This window comes from Erpetoichthys calabaricus, chromosome 14 (genome assembly GCF_900747795.2).
Source record: "Erpetoichthys calabaricus chromosome 14, fErpCal1.3, whole genome shotgun sequence".
NCBI classification, from domain to species: Eukaryota; Metazoa; Chordata; class Cladistia; order Polypteriformes; family Polypteridae; genus Erpetoichthys; species Erpetoichthys calabaricus.
The window spans coordinates 42,079,512-42,105,742 of NC_041407.2; the positions used below are offsets into that span (position 1 = coordinate 42,079,512).

At 39.5% G+C, this 26,231-nt stretch overlaps 1 protein-coding gene across 7 annotated transcripts in view; it reads right to left on the bottom strand.

The window, feature by feature from the left end:
* macf1a (microtubule actin crosslinking factor 1a) overlaps window positions 1–26,231 on the bottom strand; it is a 976,441-nt gene that overhangs the window by 211,146 nt on the left and 739,064 nt on the right. For all 7 annotated transcript variants that reach the window (XM_051936317.1, XM_051936316.1, XM_051936315.1 and 4 more), the window contains 3 exons: window positions 24,738–24,899; window positions 1,551–1,721; window positions 1,156–1,322 (listed from right to left, as the gene is read on the bottom strand). In XM_051936317.1, the coding sequence (XP_051792277.1) occupies window positions 1,156–1,322; window positions 1,551–1,721; window positions 24,738–24,899 (500 nt within the window). The remainder of the gene's footprint in view (window positions 1–1,155; window positions 1,323–1,550; window positions 1,722–24,737; window positions 24,900–26,231) is intronic.

Consider the following 26,231-nt stretch of genomic DNA (forward strand, 5'->3'; position numbering starts at 1 on the left):
GCTGTTGAAGGCGGCAGCTCACACCCCCTCCGTCAGGAGCAGGGAGAGAGAGAGACAGAGGAAAACAAACAGTCAAAAATCAATACGTGCCCTTCGAGCTTTTAAGTATGCGAAGCACCGTGCAGCATGTCGCTTCACGAAGCAGCTGCACACAGAAGGTAGCAACTCTTTCAGCATTTTTAGACGAGCGTCTGTATCGTCTAGATGTGCGAACAGCCCCCCTGCTCAATCCCCCTACGTCAGGATCAGAGAAAGTCAGCGCAAGAGAGAGAGAGAGAGAGAGAAACAAAAGTAAGTTGGGTAGCTTCTCAGCCATCTGCCAATAGCGTCCCTTGTATGAAATCAACTGGGCAAACCAACTGAGGAAGCATGTACCAGAAATTAAAAGACCCATTGTCCTCAGAAATCCGCGAACCAGCAAAAAATCCGCGATATATATTTAAATATGCTTACATATAAAATCCGCGATAGAGTGAAGCCGCGAAAGGCGAAGCGCGATATAGCGAGGGATCACTGTACTTCTTAGCTAATAGTTCTGAAGCAATAAAATAAATAATGTACAGTAATTCTAATGTTAACACCTGGTAGAATGTTGGCATTATTCCCAATTTGTATGTCTTGTTATATTTCTTTTCTGTTATCTTATACAGGTAAGCAAGGCAGACTACTACAAAAGCTAAAAAAAAAACAAAAAAAAAAAAACAAAAAAACTGACATCACATCTTGTTTAAAAGAGAAATGAAGATAAAAACTTGGGAACCAGCATTCCAATCCACAGATGGTTGGCAGTTTTGAATTAGAAATGAACAGCACTGTTGCAGTAGTAATGCAAACAGTACAAATACGCCAAAACTAATTGGGAGTAGATGGATGGGAAGAGAAAACAAAAAAATGAAGAATTAATGTTAATGTGACAATGTAATAACCGACAAATGGAGACAGGGTAAACAAACACTACAACGCTCTCCTGTCTGAATTACAAAAAAATATTTTTTGTAAAACAAAGCACTCGAGTTTATTTATTTATAGTCATTTTGATATTGTACCTACTTCTGCTTTAACAGCTATTATGTTTAACAATGTGGTGCATTCTATCCCTTTCCACTTGACAGACACAGTTGGAAGTACACATAGTTTTGAGAACTTTGTTCACACCTGTTATTAGCCTTGCTTATAACTGCTGACCATCGTTCAGATAGGTTCTGAAGCTGTCCGCAGATTTTCTCTTGATCAAAAGGTTCTGTGGACTGGGCAATCCTTTGTCCTTCAGCAGAGATCATTTCCACTGACAGCTTGTGATCATCCAGAAGCCTCTGCAATAGCTGTGAGATATAAACATTTTGATTAAAGGATAGTTAATTAAAACAGAAACAAACCCAGAAACAGCTTGCAGACACTCACAATCCAACTTTGTATATCACATCCAAAAAACAAGTTGCAAACAATCAATCAGATAAAACCACAGGTTTGACTTCATTTCATATATTATTTTCTTTACTAGATGAGAGGTATTAATATGTTCTGGAGATAAATAAAGAAATGGTTCTAACTTTTTGCTCTTGGATCTGTGCCTTTACAACTTTATACTCCACAGATGGAGGCTTCTGATTGGCTATCAGGTCTTCTGTCTCAGTAAGCCAACTAAGCAGAGGTTCTAGTGCATCCTGGAATTTCCCACAGTGCAGTAAAGCTTCCTGCATGTGTGCTATTCTCTCGGAAACCTGCAAAAAAATATTATCATGAATAGTCAAGACTCTGTCAAACTCTAATTTTTAAATAATTCCCTACACATCTGTTCAGAAAAATAACAGTAGTTTCCTGTGATTTTTTGCTAAAAATTATTTCATTTTACTCCTACTCTACAAAGTATTAAGTTTGGTCCCAGAAGTCTGGTGAAACTCTCAAAAGAATGCATGCTTCAATCATACACTGCTTAAATTAAAAATACATTTCTTGTTTTCTGATTTTTATTTTTAGATTATTTGTCTTTTCTATTTTTGTAGTGAATATCAGCTGAGTCAGCCTGATGTGCTTAAGTTATGACTGTAGTAAGCAAAACCGTTTAAGCATTCATCTCAGCAAGCAAATAGTAGTTGTCTTCTTTTGTCATAAGTGACAATGGTAGGTAACAGCCATAAATCTGGTTTCACTTATAATTATGTAGAAGGATGGAAGAGATTTAATTTCAATTAATTAAGTATACGTTTTGCCCTCGGCAATGCTGGTAATCAATTAATAAATTCCATAAGGCTCCGACTTTATTTACCTTACCTTACTTTATTGTAGGACGTGGTCTCTGGCCATTAGATCTATAGCAAGGTGACTGAAGCACACTCATTTTTAAGAAATAGAATAATACAGTTTATGATTAACACAAGTATTATAGAAATATGAAAACATAGATAGATAGATAGATAGATAGATAGATAGATAGATAGATAGATAGATAGATAGATAGATAGATAGATAGATAGATAGATAGATAGATAGATAGATAGATAGATAGATAGATAGATAGATAGATAGATAGATAGATAGAAAGAAAAAGAACACAGTCAGACTAGACACATAAATATAGTACAAAGAAGAGGCTGGCTGTTCACCTGCTATACAGAGTTCTAATTTAGGTTAATTTATCATAATCTAGTATGCTTGTGAGACAAGTTAGTAGCTACAATTAATGAAAAACACAAATAAAAAAGGTAATAATATATAATAAGAACAGCTTAAAACAATCAGAGCTACATTGTCCTCTGCCGAGTCTGAAAAAATCCAGGAAAAGTCCACCGGAATTAGCTAAAGGGAGTTTGGGGGTTGTTCTAAAGCCACGTAATCTCAAATAGCATAGAGCATACACCACACAAGTACAAAGGTTATGCTAGAATGAAAATGAAATGGTTCAAGATGGGGAAATAAGATAATTTTTTCCCCCAAAAGCTGTGATTTACAAAAAAGAAACCTGTTCCTTGTCATACCTGCATGAGAAACATCAAAGCATGTGTTCTTATAAGCCTCCTTAAGAGAATGTGAATGCCTCTGACACAAAGGAAAATGAAGATTTAAAAAGACTCAGGGAGCTAGCAACCCTCTTTGAAGTGTTTGATATGAATGTAACATAAGCAAATATTTAAGGAATAATCAGCAAAGCTCACAAATTGCGCCAGTTATTACTGAGCGAGAAAAATTGCTTCTCATCTGTAAAACTACAACTTGACCTGTTCATAATGTGGATATAAAAAGGCAAAATTGGGAAATCCAATCCAATTTTCATTTATTGGGCAAAGCACTGGATAGGGAGTATTCTTTGTATATAGATCCTGTTACAAATTGCAGCTCACAAAATAAAACAAAAAAAAGATCAGTTGCCCAACTATATTATGAACTAAAGCGATATACATATTTTGGAAGGAAAAACAATCCGTTCTAAATCTCTTACCTGCAATTAAAGATTTAATTGTGTTGCAAATAGAATGACAGCCCATGCAAGTAAGAGAAATAAGGGAATTAACTGAAAAAGAGTGGATAACAATGTGCTTTAAAAGTCTGTCTGACAAGGGAAAGATGTCAATAAGCAAATAAGAGGTCACGTCTCTGCCAAAGTGGGAACAACATGATACATCACCAAGCAAGACTTTCAAAAGTTCAGAAAAGCAGCACACTTCTCAAGGAGAACAACTGCTCACCGCCACTAAAAATTTAACATGTAATGACTAGAAAATGTCTTCATGAAAGCTAAAGGAAAATGAACCACAGACCTCTCAGCAAACCACTAGGGCTACGTCTCAGAGGCATGACTGAAGCAGCCTCTTCACCCTATCCAGATTAAATAGCTTGATGCTGGTGGCAGGGTTGAAATGAGGCACCAGTCTCATTGCAAGCAGACAAAGAACATGCCCATTTACGAAGTGAGAAAGCTTCTGTTTCTCACCAAAAAAAAAAATATCATGCTCAACTTCCACCACCATGCTTTATGGGACACTGCTTGTGTCCATCTCAAGCATTCACAAAACTCAAAACTAATCGCCAATAAGAGGAGGCAAACCATCCTACCCTAACAAGCTTCTTTGATTGTTCTTCTCCCAGCCACTGGAAAGGTGGGAGGCAGCACGGAAAATAAATCTGAATATTCATTCTCAGATTGGGAATCAATAGAAACAAATGTTTCTTTGCCCTTCTTAAACTACCAGTTTTGCTAAAACCTTAAATGCTTAGGTCATACTATTAGGCTCAAAACTGGTTAAACCGTGAAGATCCAGAACACTATAGAGCCAACTATATGTTCTAGTGGTCTTCAAGTTAATGTTCCTGGAAATTGACAAAGGTTAATCCTTTCACCTATTTAGGGCATAAAACACAATGGCCTGACTTGGTATTAAAATTAGAACATTAGAACAATTAGACGAGAACAGGCCATTCAACCCAACAAAGCTCACCAGTCCTTTCCACTTAATCTCTCTATTATAAAATAAAATCTTGGGATGTGACAAGACTTTTTTCCTGCGAAGAGACATGATCTTTTGAAGAGAGACACTTTCACGTGCAGCGAGACGGTCAAGTCACGTCATAGTTACAACCTTTGGAAGCAAGTCCCGCGAGACAGTGACTTTTGCAAGTCAAGCCCTACTTACAACCATTTGTAATCTAACCTCTCAGTTGATGGAGTGCTTTTGGCAGACACACTTCCTGTGCTCTCAGCTCTTAAAAATTTTATATGTTCTAGATGTCACGTCAACAACTAAGCGAAGAAGAAAGAGCAGCGTGTCAAAAAGAGACCCAAAGGCGTTGAGAGAAAAGAATGCGAAAAAGAAAGCAAAAAAGAACAAAAATAATCTATGTGCAAATTCTGAAAATAAGGAAAGTAATAATCAGCCCATCTTGCAAGACTAGACTTTTTTGCCAAGAGATTTAACCATGCCTGGGGCCGGAAAAAGACAAAGTAGAACGTCGTAAAGAATTTAAAAATGTTGTCGTGATACACATGTAGAGCAGGTTAGAGATAATGGAAGTATGAAAATTCAAAAGTCTCAAAAAAAATGATAGTAAAGATCGCATTAGCGCAAAGAAATGGAAAATATTACTCTGTGAAATAACAGAACAGCAAAAAGAGATTGAATAGTGTTTGAGGATGTAATGGACAGCTGCTGTACTGGCTTTTAAAGGTTCGAAGCAACACAAGATGCAGATCACGCGGCACGGCAGCAGCAAGCCAGCAGCTGATCGAACAAAGAGGAGGTATTTAAAAAAAAAAAACAAAAAAAAAAACAAAACTATTTGTTTCCCATTGTATCTCCGTTTAAAAGGGGTTTTGGAGGAGTGATAGTGTCTCCTTGGGGTACGTTCAGTCCCCCTCTACACAATGCCGCTTGGCACTGTTTGGCTAATTCAAAGTGCTTGTGATTCTCTGTGTAAAGAAAAACTTCGTAATGCTTGTGTGAAATTTATCCTTAACAAGTTTCCAACTGTATCCGTGTTCTTGATTAACTCATTTTAAAATAACAGTCTCAATCCACCGTATTAATTCCCTTCATAATTTTAAACACTTCAATCATGTCATTTCACTTCTTAATCTTCTTCTGCTTAAACTGAAAAGGCTCAGCTCTTTTAATCTTTCTTCATAATTAATCCCCTGTAGCCCTGGAATCTGCCTAACCACTCTTCTCTGGACTTTTTCTAGCACTGCTATGTCATTTTTGTAGCCTGGAGAGCAAAACTGCACACAGTACTCCAGAGAGGGCTCAACAGTGCATTATAAAGCTTGATCATAACCTCCTTGGACTTGTACTACACCTATTATGCTATATAACCTAACTTTCTGTTTGCCTTCTTAATGGCTTCTGAACAATGTCTGGAAGTTGATAGCAAAGAGTCCACTATTACTCCTAAATCCTCCTTATAAGGTGTACTCTTGATTTTCAGACTTCCCATTGTAAATTCAAACCTAACATTTTATTCTCTATGTGTAATACTTTACATTTACAAGCATTAAATTTCATCTGATAAAAATATGCCCAAGCCTGTATGCTATCCAGATCCTTCTGTAAAGATTTAACAGATTCCAAATTATCTGCCAATTCACCTATCTTGGAATCATGTGCAAACTTAACCAGCTTGTTATTTATATTCCAATTTAATCATTTATATACATATATTAAAAATGGCAGCGGCCACAGCACTGTCCCCAGTGGAACACCACTCATAACATCAGCCAATTCTGATAAGGTTCCTCGCACCCTCTGCTTCCAGTGCCTAAGCCAATTTAGCACACATCTACAAACATCATCCTGAACATCATCAGCATCTTTTAGTTTGATGCCGAACCTCTCATGTGCCACCTTATCAAATGCTTTCTAAAACTCATGATAAATAAAATCATATGCTCCAATTTGATCATATCATTTTGTTGCTTCCTCATAGAATTCCAGCATATTGGTAAAACATGACCTCTTCTCAACCCATGCTGACTATTCAGAAAAACTCCTGTGCTTATCATATACAGCTCAATCTTATACTTAATAAATTCTTCCAATAATTTTCCTGCGATGCATGTTAAGCTTACTGGCCTATAGTTGCCTGGATCTGTCCAGGTCAGGGTGGGGAGCATGCACTGATACAGCATGTTGCCGCACTCCCCACACAATGAAACAGCTTGGGATCCTGGTTGGAAACCCTCCAGGCAGACATGCAATCCAATCCCACCCTCTGGAAATGACCATCTATCTGCTCCAGCCAGGTGTTATGTGGGTGTCTCTTTGGCCTGGTCCAGCTGCTTGGGTCCTCAAAAAACAGGATCCTGCGAGCTGGATCACCCTTGGGGAATCATGCCACATGGCTGTATCCATAACTGATGCTCCCTCACAATGCAGGTAATGTGCCTCATTCAGGACTCCATGAGTAACCACTCATTCAACACAAAGTCAAACCAGCGTTACCCAAGGGTTACCCAAAGAGAGACAGTACCGGAGGTGTTCTGTCTTCATCTCAGGCCAGTGGAGTGTATCCACATCTCACAACCATATAGCAAGATAGGAAGCACCAGGACTCTAAACACTTGGACCTTTGTCCTTTTGCATAGATATCGGGAGCGCCACACACCCCTTTCCAGCAACCTCATTACCCCCTATGCTCTCCCAATCCATCTACTGACTTTAAAAAAAAAAGTCACCAGAGACACGAATGTCAGTGCCAAAGTAAGTAAACCTCTTGACAATGTTGCACTCTCCCCTCAGACAGACACACTGCTGATTGCTGTGCTCAAGAGGTCATTAAAAGTCTGGATCTTGGTTTTTATCCAGGACACTCACAAGCCCAGACACTCAGACTTCTCGCTCAGTTTCTTGAGAGCCCTGGTCAGAGCCTCCATTGACTCTAAAAAATTGCAGCATCATCAGCAAAGTAAAAATCAATGAATCTTTCTTCACCAACAGCCGCTGGACCCCATGACCTTGCCCAACCCCCAGTCCATGCAAGCACTGAACAGAGTAGGAGCAAGAACCCCAGAATCAGCCAGTGAAAAATGCAGAGGTTCTGCCTCTGCATTGCATTCACAAAACCAGTGCACAGGCCAGCCATGATATACAGCAACTTTGAGTGGATTCAGCGAAGTCTCAGGATGTTCGACGGGGCAGCTCGATCAACTGAGTCATACTCTTTATGAAAATCGACAAAGGCTGCAAAAAAACTCTGCTGATACTCGCATATGCGTTCCATGAGAACCCTCAGTGTCAGCATACGGATGATAGTAGACTTCTTAGGTGTAAAACCAGACAGCTCCGGTAGCTGGTAGGTGAGCAAGTGATCACGGGTCTTATTGAGGATGAACCCAGCAAGGAGCATACCCAGCACCGAGAGCACTGTTATCCCCCTGTAGTTGCCACAATCCAGGCTATCACCATTTCCTTTCCAGATAGGGACAACAAGTCACGTTTTGCAGTCGGTTGAGTTGACGCCAGTCTCCCAAACGGAAGCAAAGATTGCTTGCAATGCCAGGAGGACAGTCTTACCACCAGCCTGGAGAAGTTCATCCTATATACCACAGATCGCTGCAGCCTTCCCTCCTCTCAGCTGCTTCACCACCTGTGCAATCTCGGTGAGACTGGGTGGTTCACAGGTAATAGGAGGATCAGTCTCAAGAACTGCAGACCCAGAGATACCCAGTGTCCTAGCCGGAGAATCAGCCTTAACACTAGAATTACCAGAGCCTACGAAAAAACTTGTAGATCCGCCCCACCTTAAATTGCTTCTTAAATCCGTTCGCACCTCTCCACCATTGTCTTTTGTCTTCTAAATGTGTAGATAAAGACAAGCTGCAAGCAGCTGGCTATTCCATCCCCCCACCGACTTAGAACGTGCATGAACTTCTCCCAGCTCATGCCTTGATTGATTATCTGGGAGTGAAAAGGAGTTTTAGAGTGGAAATAATAGATCGTTATTTGGAACACACGCATTTCATGTGTGTTCCGTTTCTACAGTAATCTGTGTAAACACATTTTTAAAACAAACATTTTTCATATTCTAGTAGTAAAAAATGTAGGCATAAACTATATAATGTATGAAGCCTGAAGTCCAAATATCAAAGAAATGCTGTCACGAAAGGTACAAATATAACAGAACAAGTGCGCTTTTATTCAAAAACTAGACATTAAGCCTGTTACAATAACGGGCGCTAGAACAGTAGTCCATAAACATTAGTAGGAACAGTCTACATTAAATGGCAAGGAACCTTTTACCACATTAAATTTTTTTCCATAAAATGCCTGTAATTTTCTCTGACAGTAATACTGGCTTTGCTGTCCATAATATGCGTTTAATTTTCTGTCACAACAGTGGGCAATCAGCAGATTCTCCCCAGCAACTGATGTAATGTGCGCGAAAATAAATCTACTTTTACTTTACACTTTACCGGGCCAAGCTTCTTAATCGCAAATCTGACATCCTCAGAGTGAACACTTGCACAACAATGGGGAAGCTGGTCTCCGCGTCTCAGTACCTTCTGTTTTAGGCCTTACCTCATTTACCGTAATCCAATTGGATCTGCCGCACGATATTTTATAGGTCCCGCCCTCTCTGTCTTGTGTGACGCGTCAGGCGGCCTTTGAAGCATCTGCTTTGAAGCATCGCACCGTGCCCCACGCATGCTCACTTCACCAGAAGACACACACACACGGACACTGGACGCACACAGGGGTTTTATTAAAGAGGATATAACTGCCGAAAAAAAAAGCAGCCTTAGTGTGCGACACTGACACTCATTTACTATGACTGCCGCCGTGGCGCAACAGTATCAGTTGCTGACTGGGAATCAAGAGGTCACGAGTTCGATCCTGCTCGACTTCCTTTTGAGAAGTGAACTGCTCTTATTTTTACTATTTTAGAATAAAAAGATACATTTGATTTCAGTCTGTAACAGCTGGTGTAATTTATGATATTTGTAAAGGTTAGCTTTGTTTTTCTTTTTTTTTTTATTCACTTTTCATTCTCTCAGTCGCGTTCAGGATCCTTCCCTACCCCATCTGACACTGCTATTTTCACATAAAGACGCGCTATAGCTCTGCAGTGTATCACGTACATACGACGGCGTGTTTTTTTCCCCCAATCTTGCCAGTCCCCACATGTTGCTGTATGCTGTTTCTTTTGTACTCCAGGACATGCAGAGGAAAGCAAATAATATTGCATTAGTGCGATGATGTTTTCACATATATTGTCTTTCTTTCAGGTGTGTAATAGAAACCACAGCATAGAGAGAAGTGTGTACATTGTTAACAGGTACACACATTGTAAATGTAAGAAAGACGATCCTTGCGTGTGTGTGAACTGTTAACATTTGATACTGATGATTGCATATAGCGCTGTCTTATTCAGTGTGCTTATTCAGTGCTCGCAAGAACATGCAGGTGGCCAGTTGCTGTGTGCTACAACATGCTGGCGGTGATCAACGCACATTTAAAAAAAAGAAAGAGACAAATATATGTGACGTTTTGATGAAATCATTTTATGACGCGAATAGTACCAATCAGAAAACATTGTCGAAGTAATGCAATATTATTAGAAAATGGACAGCCTCAGATCGGGTGTGAATTTATATTGTGGCGCTGTTAAGAGTCAGATCAGAAGCTGAATAAGCTGAATAAGCTCCTGTTCTGACTCTAAGTAAAAAAGCATGAATTAATCAACAGAAATAACCGCAATCGACATTTTAAACTTAACAACTTACAGTGCATACCAATTTATACATTTTATGTCCGTTTGAGGTCACAAAGAAAAAAAAAAAACACTTCCTCCCCAGCGGGGAAACAAACTCGGGTCTCTAAGGCATGGCAAGGATGCTGTGCTCGGATTCTGAAAATGTTAGCGTTATGTGAAAGTGTTTATTTGATGTTTGGACGTCAGGCTTCACACATTTTATAGTTTATGCCTACATTTTGTAACATTTATTACTACAATATGAAAACATTTCCGTTTTAACAATGTGTTTACACAGATTACTGTAGAAACGGAACACACATGCGATGCGTGTATTCCAAATAACGATCTATTATTTCCACTCTAAAACTCCAGCAGTTCAGTCACTCCCAGATAACCAAACAAAGCATGAGCTGGGAAAACTTAGTGAACGTTCTACGATGGTGGGGGATGGAATAGCCGGCTGCTTGCTGCTCGTCTTAAAAGGCACATTTAGAAGACAAGAGAGAGGTGAGAACAGTTTTAAGGTGTGCCGGATCTACAAGTTTTTTCGTAGACTCTGGTAATTCTAGTGTTAAACAGCTACTCAAAGTAGCCAGCCCAGCAAGTCACAACTGCAGTGTCATCCGTAAGGACCATTCCATCAACCGCCCTGACTGTGACTCTCCGAGGAACAGATTTGGATGTGAGTAATGCTTCTGTTCCTCTGTAAGCAGGATGCGGGTCACTAGTCCATAGATGGTGTGTCACTTGCTCATAGATTCCTCTAACAAGGGTAAATATAATTCGGTCCTGGTGATTTGTTTGATTTCAGTGTATTTAATCTGAGCAGTACTTCTCCCTGTACAATTTCTAAATTACTCAGAATCTCCTTAGTACTACCATTTACTGCTGGGAGGTTATCCACTTCCTCACTTGTAAAGACCTCAGAAAAATGCAAGTTCAGAGTGTCCGCTATTTCACTTAACTTCAAACAGTGAGGCACTGACACCCAGTAATTTGCTATTACTCAAGACTCAACCCAGCATACCTCGAGGACTTTCTTCTAAAAATGACCGGTATACTTGAAGACCCTGGAAACAGTGCCTTGTTGATTCATTTTAGATAAAGATGGACTAAAGAGTATTTACCAGTACTTAAAGAATGTCAAAAATGGCTTTCACCAAGAAGAAACTTTGAACCAGGGAACGTTGTTCTCATTGTAGAATAACTGCTCCTTGTAACTCTTGGGCAATGGGATGAGTCATCAAGACAATGCCAGATGCCAAAGGAGCAGTCAGAAGAGTCTGAACTTAATCCTAGTAGAAAAGGAAAACATCCCAGTGCAAGAGGATACTGCAAGATGGTCTTATCTTAAAGATGTGGATCTACCACACATAAAAGCAGAAGTTGGATTGTTAATAGGTACAAATGTCCCTAAAGCCATGTCGGGTCACACGTAGTAGAGGTGTGCATCCTTAATAAGTGAAGACGGCCCTTGGATGGATTGTCAACAGTATACTAAAGGGGAAAGATAATGAAAGACAGCAAAGATATACAGTATATTGCGTGTCAATAATGGAACTAGAACAAATGTTACTACAGCAATACAACACAGACTTTCCAGAGAGCAGCTGTGAGGAGAAAGAGAAAATGTCACAAGAAGACATTAAGTTCATGCATACAGTCTCAGAGTCTGCAAAACTGGTGGATGGACACTATTGCATAAATCTTTCTTTGAAAGATGAGACACAAAAATGCCAAACAATTGTTGCATTGCACAGCAGTGTGCTAGTGGCCTCAAGAAAATAAAAACTTAAAGAGAGCTTAACATTCCATGAGGATTGCAAAATTTTCATTAAAGACTTTTTAGATAAGTAATACGCTATTATGATACCCACAGAACAGTTCTCACTCAAAGAAGACAAGAGTGTGGAACATTCCTCACCATGGTGTATACCATCCAAAGAAAAATAAAATTAAGAGTGGTTTTTGACTATACACACACTTACCAAGGGTTCTCACTGAATGAACAATTACTAAAAGGACCTGACTTAACACTAGAATCCCTGAAGCCTACGGAAAAAGTCATAATGCCGGGCCACCTTAAAGTCCTTTGCACCTTGTCATCAGCGGCTTTGTTTTGCAAAAGTGTCAATCAGCACAAGCAGCCTGCTATCCCATCTCCCACCGACGCAGCTGAAGTTCTCCCAGCTCAAGTGTGTTTATCTGGGTGTGAGGGGTCTGGAATTGTATAGGGTAAATATTATATTGTTATTTGGAATACATACATTTCATGTGTGTTCCGTGTCTACAACGATCTGGGTAAATGTAGGATATTGACAGGATATGCAAGGAAAAAATGTTGAAAACATAACTAAAACAGAAACTTTTTTCATGTTATAGTAATATTTTACAAAAAACTGACGTGAAGTGTATAATGTGTGAACACAAGTCCAAATATCAAATAAACACTTTCACAAAAAGTATAACAAAACAAGTGCGCTTTTATTTAAGAATATAACCGAAGAAAAAGAAATCATTCAATTTACATATTGCTGTCAATGTGTAAAAACTAAAGCTCAGCTATCAATTGACAGAAAGTCTACATGTCTGCTTGGCTGGTGCTGAGGAATAACTGCTGTACACATAGAGATTGCATATAGCTTAGACCAGGGGTAGGCAACGTCGGTCCTGGAGTGCCACAGTATGTGCAGGTTTTTGTTCCAACCCAGTTCCTTAACGAGAACTCAATTATTGCTGATGAAGCACATATTGCTTAAGTGACATTTTAATGCTTCATTTTAGTGGTCTCGCTTGTTAAGGTTCTCCAACCTTAATTGCTTATTTCAATCTTAAACTGCTGCATTCAGTGTTTTAATTGCTCCTTATTAGCAATAAGATTTAAAAGACAAAGCAGCCAGCAGTTCTCCAGCTAGCTTTTTTCCAATTACATCTGTGTGTGTTCATCATGCACGGTTTGATTTAATAAAACACTTAATAGAAAAATGTGACAGACTGAAAATGATCTGTTTTAGGCTTCAAATCATTTGGATGATATCCTTGATAAGGAAAAAAATCTACGATATAAAAGCCTTACATTGCACAGACTAACAAGCCATAAAATTAAATAAGGTCTGAGATTGGCAATGATTGGTTTCTAATTAAGCAATTGGGTTGGAATGAAAACCTGTAGCCACTGCGGCTCACCAGGACCGACATTGCCTACCCCTGTTTTACATCTTATTGCGAATAAGGAGCAATTAAAACACTGAATGCAGCAGTTTAAGATTGAAATAAGCAATTAAGGTTGGAGAACCTTAACAAGCGAGACCACTAAAATGAAGCATTAAAATGTCACTTAAGCAATATGTGCTTCATCAGCAATAATTGAGTTCTCGTTAAGGAACTGGGTTGGAACAAAAACCTGCACATACTGTGGCACTCCAGGACCGACGTTGCCTACCCCTGGCTTAGACAATGATTCTTGTATCAATGCCATATATTGATTTTTATGCAGAAGAGGACAGTCAAACTTGTGTGCTCAGATAATGGAACAAACTTTATTGGAGCTGAAGGAGAACTATGAGAAGCAGTTGAAAACCTTTACCATGAAAAAACTGCAATGCCATGGACTTTTACTATACTGTCTGCCTCTCATTAAGGTGGGATGTGAGAAAGACAAATCAGAAGCATAACAAAAGTCCTAAACTCAGTACTTACCCAACAAACACTAGACAATGAAAGTCTTCAAACACTGATATATGAAACAGAATCCATCATCAACAACAGACTCCTTAAAAAGATATCAGACTTAATGATATAAAGATATAATGGCTTGTAGGCACTGATACCCAATCACTTGCTGTTACTCAAGACTCAACTCAGCATACCTCCAGGACTTTTTTTCTAAAAATGGCCATTATACACAAAGACGCTGGAAGCAAGCACAATACATTGGTGATTTATTTTGGAAAAGATGGACTAAAGAGTATTTACCAATACTTCAAGAATGTCAGAAATGGTTCTCATCAAGAAGAAATTTTGAACCGAGTGAAATCGTTCTCCTTGTAGAAGAAATTGCACCTCATAACTCTTGGGTAATGGGCCAAGTCACTAAGACAATGCCAGATACTAAAGGTACAGTCAGAAGAGTTTGTGTGTAGACTAAAAAGCATCCTTGACAGATCTATAAGCAAACTATGCCTGCTCCAAGAAACAGTAATTAATTGAAATGATTAATCTTAAATTTTGTGTGCTTTTAAATTTTCATTTAAGTGTTTCTTGAATAAGTTAAGACTCTTACCAAATAGTGTTGCAGTAATTGATTTTGCCCTTAGCATAAACATTCAGGAGCCGGATGTGTAAGAGCCAATTTCTACTTAGTAAGGTTATGTTAAACTGATAGAAGTATTTTCTTAGTTACGTTAAAATGTTTATCCCCCACAAGCTAAATTGAAATGGAATATTCTAATTACAGTGGAACCTCGGTTTGCGAGTAACTTGGTTTACGAGTGTTTTGCAAGACAAGCAAAAATTTTTAATAAATTTTCACTTGATAAACGAGCGAGGTCTTGCAGTACGAGTAGTTTGCCTGCTGAGCGTCATGTGATCACAACTGAGTTGATGGATTCTCTCTCTCTCACTGCGGGATTGTGGGCAATCATCTCCTATTCTCCGTCTGAGTCGGCGTGCCTCACTCATATAGTCAACATCCGTACGAGCGTATAGTGTTTACTACAGCATTAGCATTGTGACTGTGTGCGCGCGCTCGTGTGTGTGTGTGTGTGTGTGTGTGTGCTCGCGCGCGCTGTGACGTGCGAGTCCCCGTCTTGCACCCTAAAACACGAAGCTGAGTCTCAGTACTTTAGCAACGCAACCTTTATTCAGCTTGAAACAGCAACAGTGCAGTTATTTATACACAGACACAGCAGTCAGGCAGGGCCCTGCACATTTATAATGTTCCTTGTTCCTTGTATCACCCATTGACGGCAGGCGCTTATAGCATGTTCGCGATCTTTTCGGATTCGCTTTTACGGCGAACTGCTACAGCGCTGGGAGACTGTGATTGCTTTGTGACACTCTTCCGCGTGTCGTCCCGTTGGGTGCAATCCCACAAGAGTTTAGAAACTCACTCACACCAGCCTTGATTCTTTTCAAAGGTAAAGTGCAAGTTAATTTGTTTTATGTATTTTTACTTTATATTTTGTATTAATCATTTTTATATGAATAGTTTTGGGTTGTGGAACAAATCATCTGAGTTTCCATTATTTCTTTTGGGGAAATTCACTTTGATATACGAGTGCTTTGGACTACGAGCACGTTTCCGGAACGAATTATGCTCACAAACCGAGGTTCCACTGTATTTCTTGTCCCTCTGACTACAGATTAATTCCAGTTTGTGATCTGCCTTGCAGTTGGTTAAGATTTTGCAAAACAACTGTTCTTGCCCCTTTTTCTGATAGCCAATATTGCGCTTCCTGATGGATCCCATGTTGTGCGAAGGAATAGCTGAGGTGAGTTCATCACCAATCTCTACCCTTTTCCCCTTTTTTCATTATACCTAAATCCAGAGACATCAGACTGACAAGCCTCTCTTCTGTTTGTGAGATCGCTGTTCTGCTACTGTGCGTAGAGTTAACTTCTGCAGCGAATTGAGCCGCAGTCTTGGCTCTTTTTTCTTTTATCCATTCTATTGAAACATACAAAATCCAAGATATAAGAAAGATTAACCTCCCTTCTGATTGTGAGGCTCAAAACATGCAATGCTCCTTATTCCTCACTGCTACATTCTATGTAGTGAATTTCCAGATGAGCATTCATTGGTTGTCAGCTCTCTTGCCAACCTGCATACATAGCATGCCAACCTGCATCCATAGCAAGCTCACCCAAGAAAATCAAATAGTCTAACAAAAAATAAAAAAAACTGAAGAAGTATAAAAAACAAATAACTTTTAGACCAGTATTTGTCAAAATCAACACATAAACTCACAAAGTAGTGGTTTCATGACCTGAAACAAGTAGCACAAACTTTAAAGTCTGCATATCTCACTATCACTGTAAAGTTGGACCAGTAGTAAAATGCTGACCTTGGCAACAATACCAGCATTCAGACCCAAGTATGGTTATTATAACAGTACAGAAGCAAATATTGTTTAACTTTCCATAACCCCAGCCTACCAAAACTGGGTTGCACACTTGGTGCACTGCATAAACGTGTGTTGCACCAGTTGCACCGCATAAACACATGCATCCCTACTTTTCTACAATCTAAGGTTTTCCTTTGACTCTTTGAATTATCCAGTGCATCTAAATGTGTTGTCCCCTACAGAGTGAGCAGGGCATTGAAGAGAAGAAGTAGGAGGGCAAGGTGGTTTGTCCATCAAGGAGTCTAAAACACATCAAAAGGGGACATTTAAACACTGGGCTTTTAAACAAACAATCTCAATCCACACTGGAGCTTTCACATTGTTTTCAAAAGGATCCCTGTCCATACTGAAAGGCACAAAAAATGCATATGACATGGACCTTTACTTAAAATGGGCATGCAGGCATTGGCGGCAAACTCTGCAAAAGGACTGTATAGTGAAAAATTCATAGCCCTGTGAAAAATCAGATTTCTGTGTGTTTTACATGCTTTCAAAACTATCAGCACAGGTAGGACTCTGATAGCACATTCACAGCACAGAAAAGGAAAGAAATTCTTTAAGGAGCCATAGCAAATTGTCCTTGTGTCATGTTAATGAGCAGATTGCAGCTGAAAGCAACAGTATTCAGTCCACATTTTTTGAGAAAACTAGTGGGCTTCACTTGCTCACCCCCAGGTTTGGTTTACCGGATATACAATTTAAAGAGATTGTTATTTTCATGGGAATTGTTACATACAGTCATGGCCGAAATTATCGGCACCCCTGGAATTTTCCTTGAAAATGCACCATTTCTCCCAGAAAATTGTTGCAATTACAAATGTTTTGGTATACACGTTTATTTCCTTTATGTGCATTGGAACAACACAAAAAAGCCAAATCTGACATCATTTCACACAAAACTCAAAAACCGGGCTGGACAAAATTATTGGCACCCTCTACTTAATATTTGGATGCACACCCTTTGGAAAAAATAACTGAAATCAAGTGCTTCCTATAACCATCAACAAGCTTGTTACACCTCTCAACTGGAATTTCCGACCACTCTTCTTTTGCAAACTGCGCAAGGTTTCTCAGATTTGAAGGGCGCCTTCTCCCAACAGCAATTTTGAGATCTCTCCATAAGTGTTCAATCGGATTTAGATCTGGACTCATTGCTGGCCACTTCAAAACTCTCCAGCGCTTTGTCTTCAACCATTTCTGAGTGCTTTTAGAGGTATGTTTGAGGTCATTGTCCTGCTGGAACACCCATGACCTCTGACGCAGACCCAGCTTTCTGACACTGGGCCCTACATTGCGCCCCAATATCTTTAGGTAGTCTTCAGATTTCATGATGCCTTGCACACAGTCAAGGCATCCAGTGCCAGAGGCAGCAAAACATCCCCAAAACATCTTAGAACCTCCACCATGTTTGACTGTAGGTACTGTGTTCTTTTCTTCGTAGGCCTCATTCCATTTTCTGTAAACAGTAGAATGATGAGCTTTACCAAAAAGCTCCACCTTGGTCTCATCTGTCCACAAGACGAGGATTTTGGCTTCCTCAAGTACATTTTGGCAAACTCCAGTCTGGCTTTTGTATGTTTCTGTGTCAGCAGTGGGGTCCTCCTGGCTCTCCTGCCATAGCGTTTCATTTCATTCAGATGTCGGCAGATAGTTCGAGCTGACACTGTTGCACCCTAAGTCTGCAGAACAGCTTGAATATGTTTTGAAGTTGATTGGGGTTGTTTATCCACCATTCGGACTATCCTTCGTTGCAGTCTTTTATCAATTTTTCTCTTCTGTCCACGACCAGGGAGATTAGCTACAGTGCCATGTGTTGTGAACTTCTTGATTATGTTGCGCACAGTGGACAAAGGAACATGAAGATCTCTGGAGATGGACTTGTAGCCTTGAGATTGTTGATATTTTTCCACAATTTTTGTTCTGAAGTCCTCAGACAATTCTCTGCTCTTCTTTCTGTTCTCCACGCTTAGTGTGGCATAATCAGACACACATCAGAAAGGTTGAGTCAACTTTTCTCCATTTTAACTGGTTTCAGGTGTGATTGCTATATTGCCAGCACCTGTTTCTTGTCACAGGTGAATTCAAACGAGCATCATATGCTTGAAATAAAACGATTTACCTACAATTTTGAAAGGGTGCCAATAATTTTGTCCAGCCCATTTTTGGAGTTCTGTGTGACATGATGTCAGATTTGGCTTTTTTTCTGTTTTTTTGTGTTGTTCCAATGCACATAAAGGAAATAAACATGTATATACAAAAACATTTGTAATTGCAATAATTTTCTGGGAGAAATGGTGCATTTTCTGGGAAAATTCTAGGGGTGCCGATAATTTCGGCCATGATTGTATGCATTATTTTCACTTGAAAACTTTTGTAAAAACAATACTTGTCCTTTATTTCCGGCCCCAGGCGTGGTTAAATCTCTTTCTCACAGGACGTATAACGCTGCTCGTGTTGTGAAGGGGGGGTGGCTGAACGCACGCTAAGAAGAAGCGGTCGGATCATCTGCTGGCTTGTTGCAGCTGGCGAGCTGTGTTTTCTGCTTGTCGCACTGCGATCATTTAAAAGCCTGTACAGCAACTGTCCTTTTGCCACTTCGCATCTCTGCCATTCGTGTTGTGAAAGCGGGTGGGGAGTGGTATGGGCTGAACGCATTTTAAGGAGAAGCAGTTGGATCATCTGCTGGCTTGCTGCTGCTGGCGACCTTCGTGTTCTGCTTGTCACTTGTCGTTGTTTTTAAGAGCTGGGAGCACATGGCATGTGTCTGCAAAAAGCATTCCAACAACTGCTAGGTTAGATGTACGTGAACTTGTTTTAAATGTTGTCTCACTGCCTTGTCTTGCATGATGTTAAAATGTCTCTCGCGGGACGTCAAATTGTCTTCCGAGAAAGATTACGTCTCGTCTCTCTAGTCTCCCTCCCAAGGTTTTTTTTTTTTTATAATAAAGAGAAATTTAAAAAGTAAGGAGGTTATTCATAAGCAGTCCACAGCAATATATACATAAATAAATAAATGTTTGTGTAAATCTATATATACTGTATACATAAATAAATAAATGTGTGTGTGCATCTATATATACTGTACACATAAATAAATAAATGCATGTGTGCATCTTTATCTTCGTTTCACTGGAATATGATTTTGTGTCTCTCACTGTCCTGTAATATTGTGAGCTCAGCTGCATTCTATACCCATATTATTCGCTCCACCTTACTAAAAAGATTAAGTTTTAGTAATAAACATTATCTACAGGCTGTTAACTGAATTATATACAATCTGAGCTTTATGGAGTTCTGAATTTTTCACTGCAAGAATAACACGGGATTTACCTGAAAACTATATAACCGGTAAATAATTTGTGTTTCATGTGTGCATACATCATTCAAACTTTGCAAATCACAATTTAGATGCATACAAGTAAGCTTTATAAGCAGCACTATAGAAAGCAACTCTTCAATGCCTGCTATGTTGGAATTTTTTTTGTCAATCTAGTGGCAGTCTATTCATCTCACAAGCTCATCTGTCAGTTCCTTTTCTTAATCTCCTCCTGATGCACATATTTTCCATCAGTCTTCTCAGATAGAATGTTAATGGGTTGTGAGACAGGATTTCAGGATAACTTATTGTATTTATTATATTTTCATGCCACAGGAAAGAAATATCTCAGTGATGTGTCAGTGGTGTAGTTTCATACTGCCACAATAAAAAGTAGAATTAAAAGAACTTATCACTCAGCACAGAATTCAAACTTGGATGAACTTTTTTTTCTAATTTTACTACACAATCATGTGGAGATGTATCACAAATACTTGCAACATATAGTTTAGAAACAGTGGTCTAGTGCAGTGGTCCCCAACCTTTTTGACAGCAAGGACCATTTTATGAGATGCAAATTTTTCCACGGACCGGTCGGGGGGGGGGGGGGGGGGGGGGGGGGGTTTTGGGGGGCAGTTTCCTAAGTTTTATACACAATTTACATAACATTTCTATTATCACTTATGCGACCACAGATCTAACTGCTCTGTGGATGATTCGTTCAAGCATTTCAAGGTCACTTCGTTGTAATGAAAGCATCTGTTGAATGTACTTCGTAGTCACGTGATTTCTATAGACTCATGTCATATGGGACATAAAAATACTTTGTTGTAATACTCTGTCACCTCGGTCTCTCTCTGCGCCGCTGCAAAGCCCCGCCCGCCAAGCGCTCTGAAAAGTCTGAGTGAGTCGCCGTTGCTGGCAGTTCTCTCGCGGCCCGGCTGTCAGACGGCTGCGGACCAGTAGTGGGCCGCGGACCGGGGGTTGGGGACCCCTGGTCTAGTGTGTCAAAAGGGGCTGGGAGGGTTTGTCTACAATGCTTCAGAGACCCGAAGAACAAAGAGCTGAACACAATGTCTTTCAAAACTACCGTTTATTTTCGGTAACAGAATTGCCAAAATGCTGGTACCGTATTGTTTTAAAAATTTGGTTTTTCGAGATATTTTTAGTACCAGCATACCATACAACTCTAGCAGCTAATAATAACAACAACACATCATTGTCCTTATAATACATTAGACAAATGTTAGCTACAATTTTAAAAATTTACTGTGTAGTGTTTCTAAAATATATCTAAAATTAATGTGAAATGCTGGCTTGGAAATTACATTACAGCATATTACTTTAGATTACAGATTCACGCACCCTTTTTTGAGAGTGTTTTTAATGTGAAAGATGAGCTGCTGCTCTGAAACTGGGATGTACTGATGTGCTAATGGTATGGATAGGTATGGATAGTTTTGTGTTCTGACGTGTAGAGAGTTAATTAAGACACAAATTTTTCTCCAAAAACTGTGTGTTTTGGTTGCCTCTAAGGAGCTGTGTGGGAATTTTTAAAGTTTTCTTTCTTTTTATAAGGTTATCTTTGCTGTTTTTCTCCTGCACAGGAGCAGAAGTAGCTAAGGGTTTAAGGAATTGACTGGAAAAGTTTCTTGTAATGTGTACTTACTTGTATTTTTTTGTTATTTGCATTGCATAAGCTACCATCAGTGAGATGAGGTAGTAGGTGATACCATAAACCAGCAACTCTGTTAGCAAGTAATCAGCTTAGCAGCAACGAATAGTTAAAAGTAACAGCAATTTCTTAGTAAGAAAAAGGTCAAGGCATATAAAAAATAATTGGATAGAGCTACATATAACTTTCTAATAGTTAAGCATTAATGCTAACAAAAATCAAGGGCAAAAACATTCAATAGTAAGAAAGCATTCATTTTTGGTACAGGTAGGCAGCTGACTTCAAAGCAGTTAAGAGAAGGGATCCTGGTATGTAGTTAAGAGAACAGACAGAGAAAAGTGAAGATAACATCAAAGAAAGACACCAGGCAGTCAAGCAGGAGATTATTAAAGGAATTAACTAACAATAATAGTTCTTTAATACAATTTATCAGTTTACTCATTTAAGTTAAATTATTTACATTTAATAAAAAGGTTGAGCTGTTTTAGTAATCCAAAGTCAAATTTTAACAATGTGGCCAGTGAAATGCACGCCCTATTGGATAATGGGCTATGTCTGCAGGAGATATCAGCTAATTCAGCACATGGAGCAAAGGGTTGTGGAACTGGAAGAGGAGTTGCCTGGCCTGTGTTATAGTAGAAAACTGCTGGTCCAGTTCCAGATGTTCTATGAAGAGATGGTGTGCATCCCTAAGGTGGCGAGGGATGAGACTCCAGACAACACAGGGAGAGATAAGAGGGTCGTGGTCACAATGTGCAAAGCACACTGTCCGTGGGCATCAATTCCAGAAATAAAGTGTCAAACTGTTTTCAGGTCTTTGTGGAGTTGGACGGTGTTTCTGAAGATTCTGAGAAGATAAGCAGGTATAAGGAGTCCCAATGGGCCATCTTGAAACCAGTTCCCGGAATGAGAGAGGCCATGATAGTTGGGGACTTAATCATTAGGGAGACTGAAGTGCAGGTTTGCTCTAGAGACAGAGTGTCTAGCATAATGTGTTGCCATCCATGTGCAGAGCTCGGAGACCTCCCTGGAAGGGATGATAGGCTCTTGTCCAGGGCAGTGGTGGACCCAGTTGTCATTGTCCAGGTTGGAACAAATGAGATACATGAGGGTAGTCTGAGTTCTGCAATCCAAATTAGGTGCCAGGCTGAAAAGCAAAACTGACATGGAAGTCTTCTCCTAAGTTCTGCCTGTGCCATGTGCCAGTCCAAGTAAGACTGAGGCTTAACATGTGGCTCAAATCTTGGTGTAGGTTAGGGTTACAGGGTTATGAGACACTGGGTATTCTTTTTGAACACATGGAATCTGTTCTGCCACAATGGGCTACATCTGAATCGAAGGGGACCAATGTGTTGGAGAGCCATATGAGTAGGTTAGTCAAGGATTTTTTAAGGAATGGGAGATAGGCACTTTTGGAAAGGCCAGGTTTAGAACTATACATGAAGGAACAAACAATAATGTAAAAATAAATATGCATAGTAACAAAGATTTAAGTGCAAAAGTAAAATGTATAACACATTAATAATAGCTTGCCTTGATGCTAGATGTATCAAAGATAAAATGAGTGAGTTGGAGATGAATGTAACTACACATAATTATGATATTACAGACACAACAGAAACTTGGCTAAATAACAACAATATGTTGAAAAATTACAGAGGGACTTGAACAGCATAAAGGCAGATGAAATGTAATGTTTGCAAATGTAAAGTATTACAGGTAAGATGTAAAAGTGTTAGGTTTTAATATACAATGGGTGGTCTGCAAATTAAAAGTCCATCTTATGAAAAGAATTTAGGAGTTGTAGTTGACTTGTTACTATTAAACTCCAGACAGTGTTCAGAAGCCATTAAGAGGACTAACAGAATGTTAGATAATATAGCACAATGGGTAGAGTATAAGTGAAAGGAGGTTATGCTCAAGCGTTATAATGCACTGGTTAGATCACATTTGGAGTACTGTGTACAGTTTTGGTTTTCAGGTTAAAAAAAGAACATAGCAGTACTATAAAATGTCCAGAGAAGAGAGACTAGGCTGATTCCAGGGTTTTGGGGTTGAGTTATTATGAGGAAAGATTAAATGAGCCAAGTCTTTTCACTTTAAGCAAAAGGAGATTAAGATGATACATGATTAAGTGTTTAAAATTTTGAAGGGAAATCTGTATAGTGGACACACTTTAAAATGAGTTCAGCAAGAGCACATGCACCATTGGAAACACGTTAAGGGTAAATTTTACACAAACAATAGAACATTTTTCTTTACACAGAGAACCATACACAAATTAAATAATTCACCAAGTAGTGTAATAGACTGTAGGATGTTAGGGACCTTCCTCCTGCGTGGAGTTTGCATGTTCTCCTTGTGTCTGCGTGGGTTTCCTCTGGCTGCTCCGGTTTCCTCGCACAGTCCAAAGACATGCAGGTTAGGTGGATTGGCGATTCTAACTTGGCCCTAGTGTGTGTGTGCGTGTGTGTCCTGCGGTGGGTTGGCGCTGTGCCTGGGACTGGTTCCTGCCTTGCGCCCTGTGTTGGCTGGGATTGGCTCCAGCAGACCCCCATGACCCTGTGACCTTGTGTCAGGATTCAGTGGGTTGAAAATGGATGGATGGATAAGACTGACCTGCGGTGGGTTGGCACCCTGCCCGGGATTGGTCCCTGCCTTGTGCCCTGTGTTGGCTGGGATTGGCTCCAGCAGACCCCCCGTGACCCTGTGTTCAGATTCAGCGGGTTGGAAAATGGATGGATGGATGGATAAGACTGACAAGATTTGTTGGGCTAAATAGCCTATTCTCATCTAGACCGCTCTAATGTTCATATTACTTTGATTTTCTCTTAATAAATAAGAAACCCTACCAAACATTTTGACATAACCAAAGTCCTACATCTGTTGTCTGAACTCACTTTGCTCAGTTTAGGACCACCAGTCCACTATATAGTGTACTTAATAAAGGCACACACAGGGACAATTTACCAGCAAGCTAATCTGCACAACTATGGAATGATGCAAGAAACTGAAGCACTCATAGGAAACACAAACAGACAAGGAGAGTATGCATTAACTCAGTACTGACAGGAATATATGATGTTTTTCGGATATATTATTGCTTAATCTGTGCAAACAAAGAAATTTCTTTCTACTTGTGAAATAATTACCCTGTCTTGGTAATACAAATAAATACTGTATACATTCTGCTTCTAATTAGTCTAGGCTTCTATTTGATCCTATACAGCACAAATTAAAAAAAATGTTACCATTGAACTGATGTAAGGTAAGTAAAGTAAGGTTCATGGCAGTATATTGTGAGTAAACAACATATCTGAAATCTTTTTTTTTTTTTTTTTTTTTACCCAAATAAACTTGGTTTAGATTATTGCAGTAGGGAACACCAGAGCTTTATAATACCTAGTGTGACAGTTTAACTTAATGTGAACCCTTGTACCTTCTTGTTAAGAGTGTTCCAACGCATGTTGATCTCTTCAAGATCATGCTCCAGTCCTTGTGTGTCTGAGTTTTTTGCTGCACTTTGTATCAGGCCCTGTCCCACATTATTCAGATGCTGGAGTTGAGGCTGGATTGGATCAACTTGCTCCTTCTGAAAAAGCTAGACGTGAAAAATTACTCAGAATTGTTTAGACATAATGCCATATGAAAATAAAGAAAATCATAAAAAACAGGAAATCACGAAAAACAATCAATAAATAACTATATTAACCAGGTACTCTTAGTATATTGTCAAAAATGGCATTCAACACAGCAATTGAAATTACAGAAAACATCTTCACAGAATAATACAATTAAATATGATTTAAGGTTTACTGACATTATTTTAGTGTTAATCCAATTAAGTACAGTCTTCATAACAATACTTATTTAAGTATTTATTTTTCACAATTTCCTATCTTACAAATGAAAGTCTTTGTGTCCTCATTAATAACCTCAAAGTCTTTCAAGCCAAAATATGTCCCTCATCCTCTTAGGCCTCAGTTTATTCTCAAATGGTTTTTCACCAGGTCTCTAAATGGTAGTAAAGAAGACTGCTATGGTTTCAAAAATGTTATTTAATGAAGACAGATCAAAGTCATTTCAGCTGTATTAGAGTAACAGTCCTACCTGGCAGCTTACAGTAGGTAAACAACAATGTTAATACCACTGCAGATGCATTGTTAAGCTTAGGGCACTGTACAAACTAACAAGCAAGGCACAATTAATATGAAGCACAACACCAAAAAAATAAAAGAAATGAAGCACAAAAAGCATGCAATTTATAGAAACCTTTATAAAGAGAAAGAGTCAGGAATTGCCGCTCCTAGTCCCTAAGTCATGCACAATAAAACAGTGTCATTTAGGACATACAAGTAAGCCCGCAATTCTCTAGAGAATCGTAAATCCAAGAATGGCAATCAGTTTCTGTTCCATCCGATATTTGGATGGATGACATATCATGGAGGGTGGGTGCGTCTGGGGAAGTGTCATTTAATTAAATAAGCATATCTGTACTAAAGCGGTTTCGTTTTGTGGAGATGTGATTCCATTGCCTTTGCTGACACCAACTGCTGGCAGAGTGGAGCACAGCAAGTTTAGTTTACAGGTTGTGGTGTTCGTGTGCCAGCCACTGAGTCTGGGAAGCTGCTGGGTTTGAGTCTGTGACCGTTATGTGATCTATATTACTGGCACAGTGGATTAGAGCAAGTGCAGTGTACAGGTTGTGTTGTTTGGGTGCCACATATGCGCCTCGGTGGGAAGCCACTGCGTGATGAAATATCATGGAGGGTGGGGGCGTCCTGGGATAGTTCATTTCAATGCGCTTCTGTTATTATGGCTGTGTCGTCGTATATGCGGTGGTATGGGCGGTCGCGTCCGGGCGGCTGTACAACCTGGCATGCACGCTTTACCTCAGGTTTAGTCCACAGGTCATAGGCATGGTAAAGTTTCC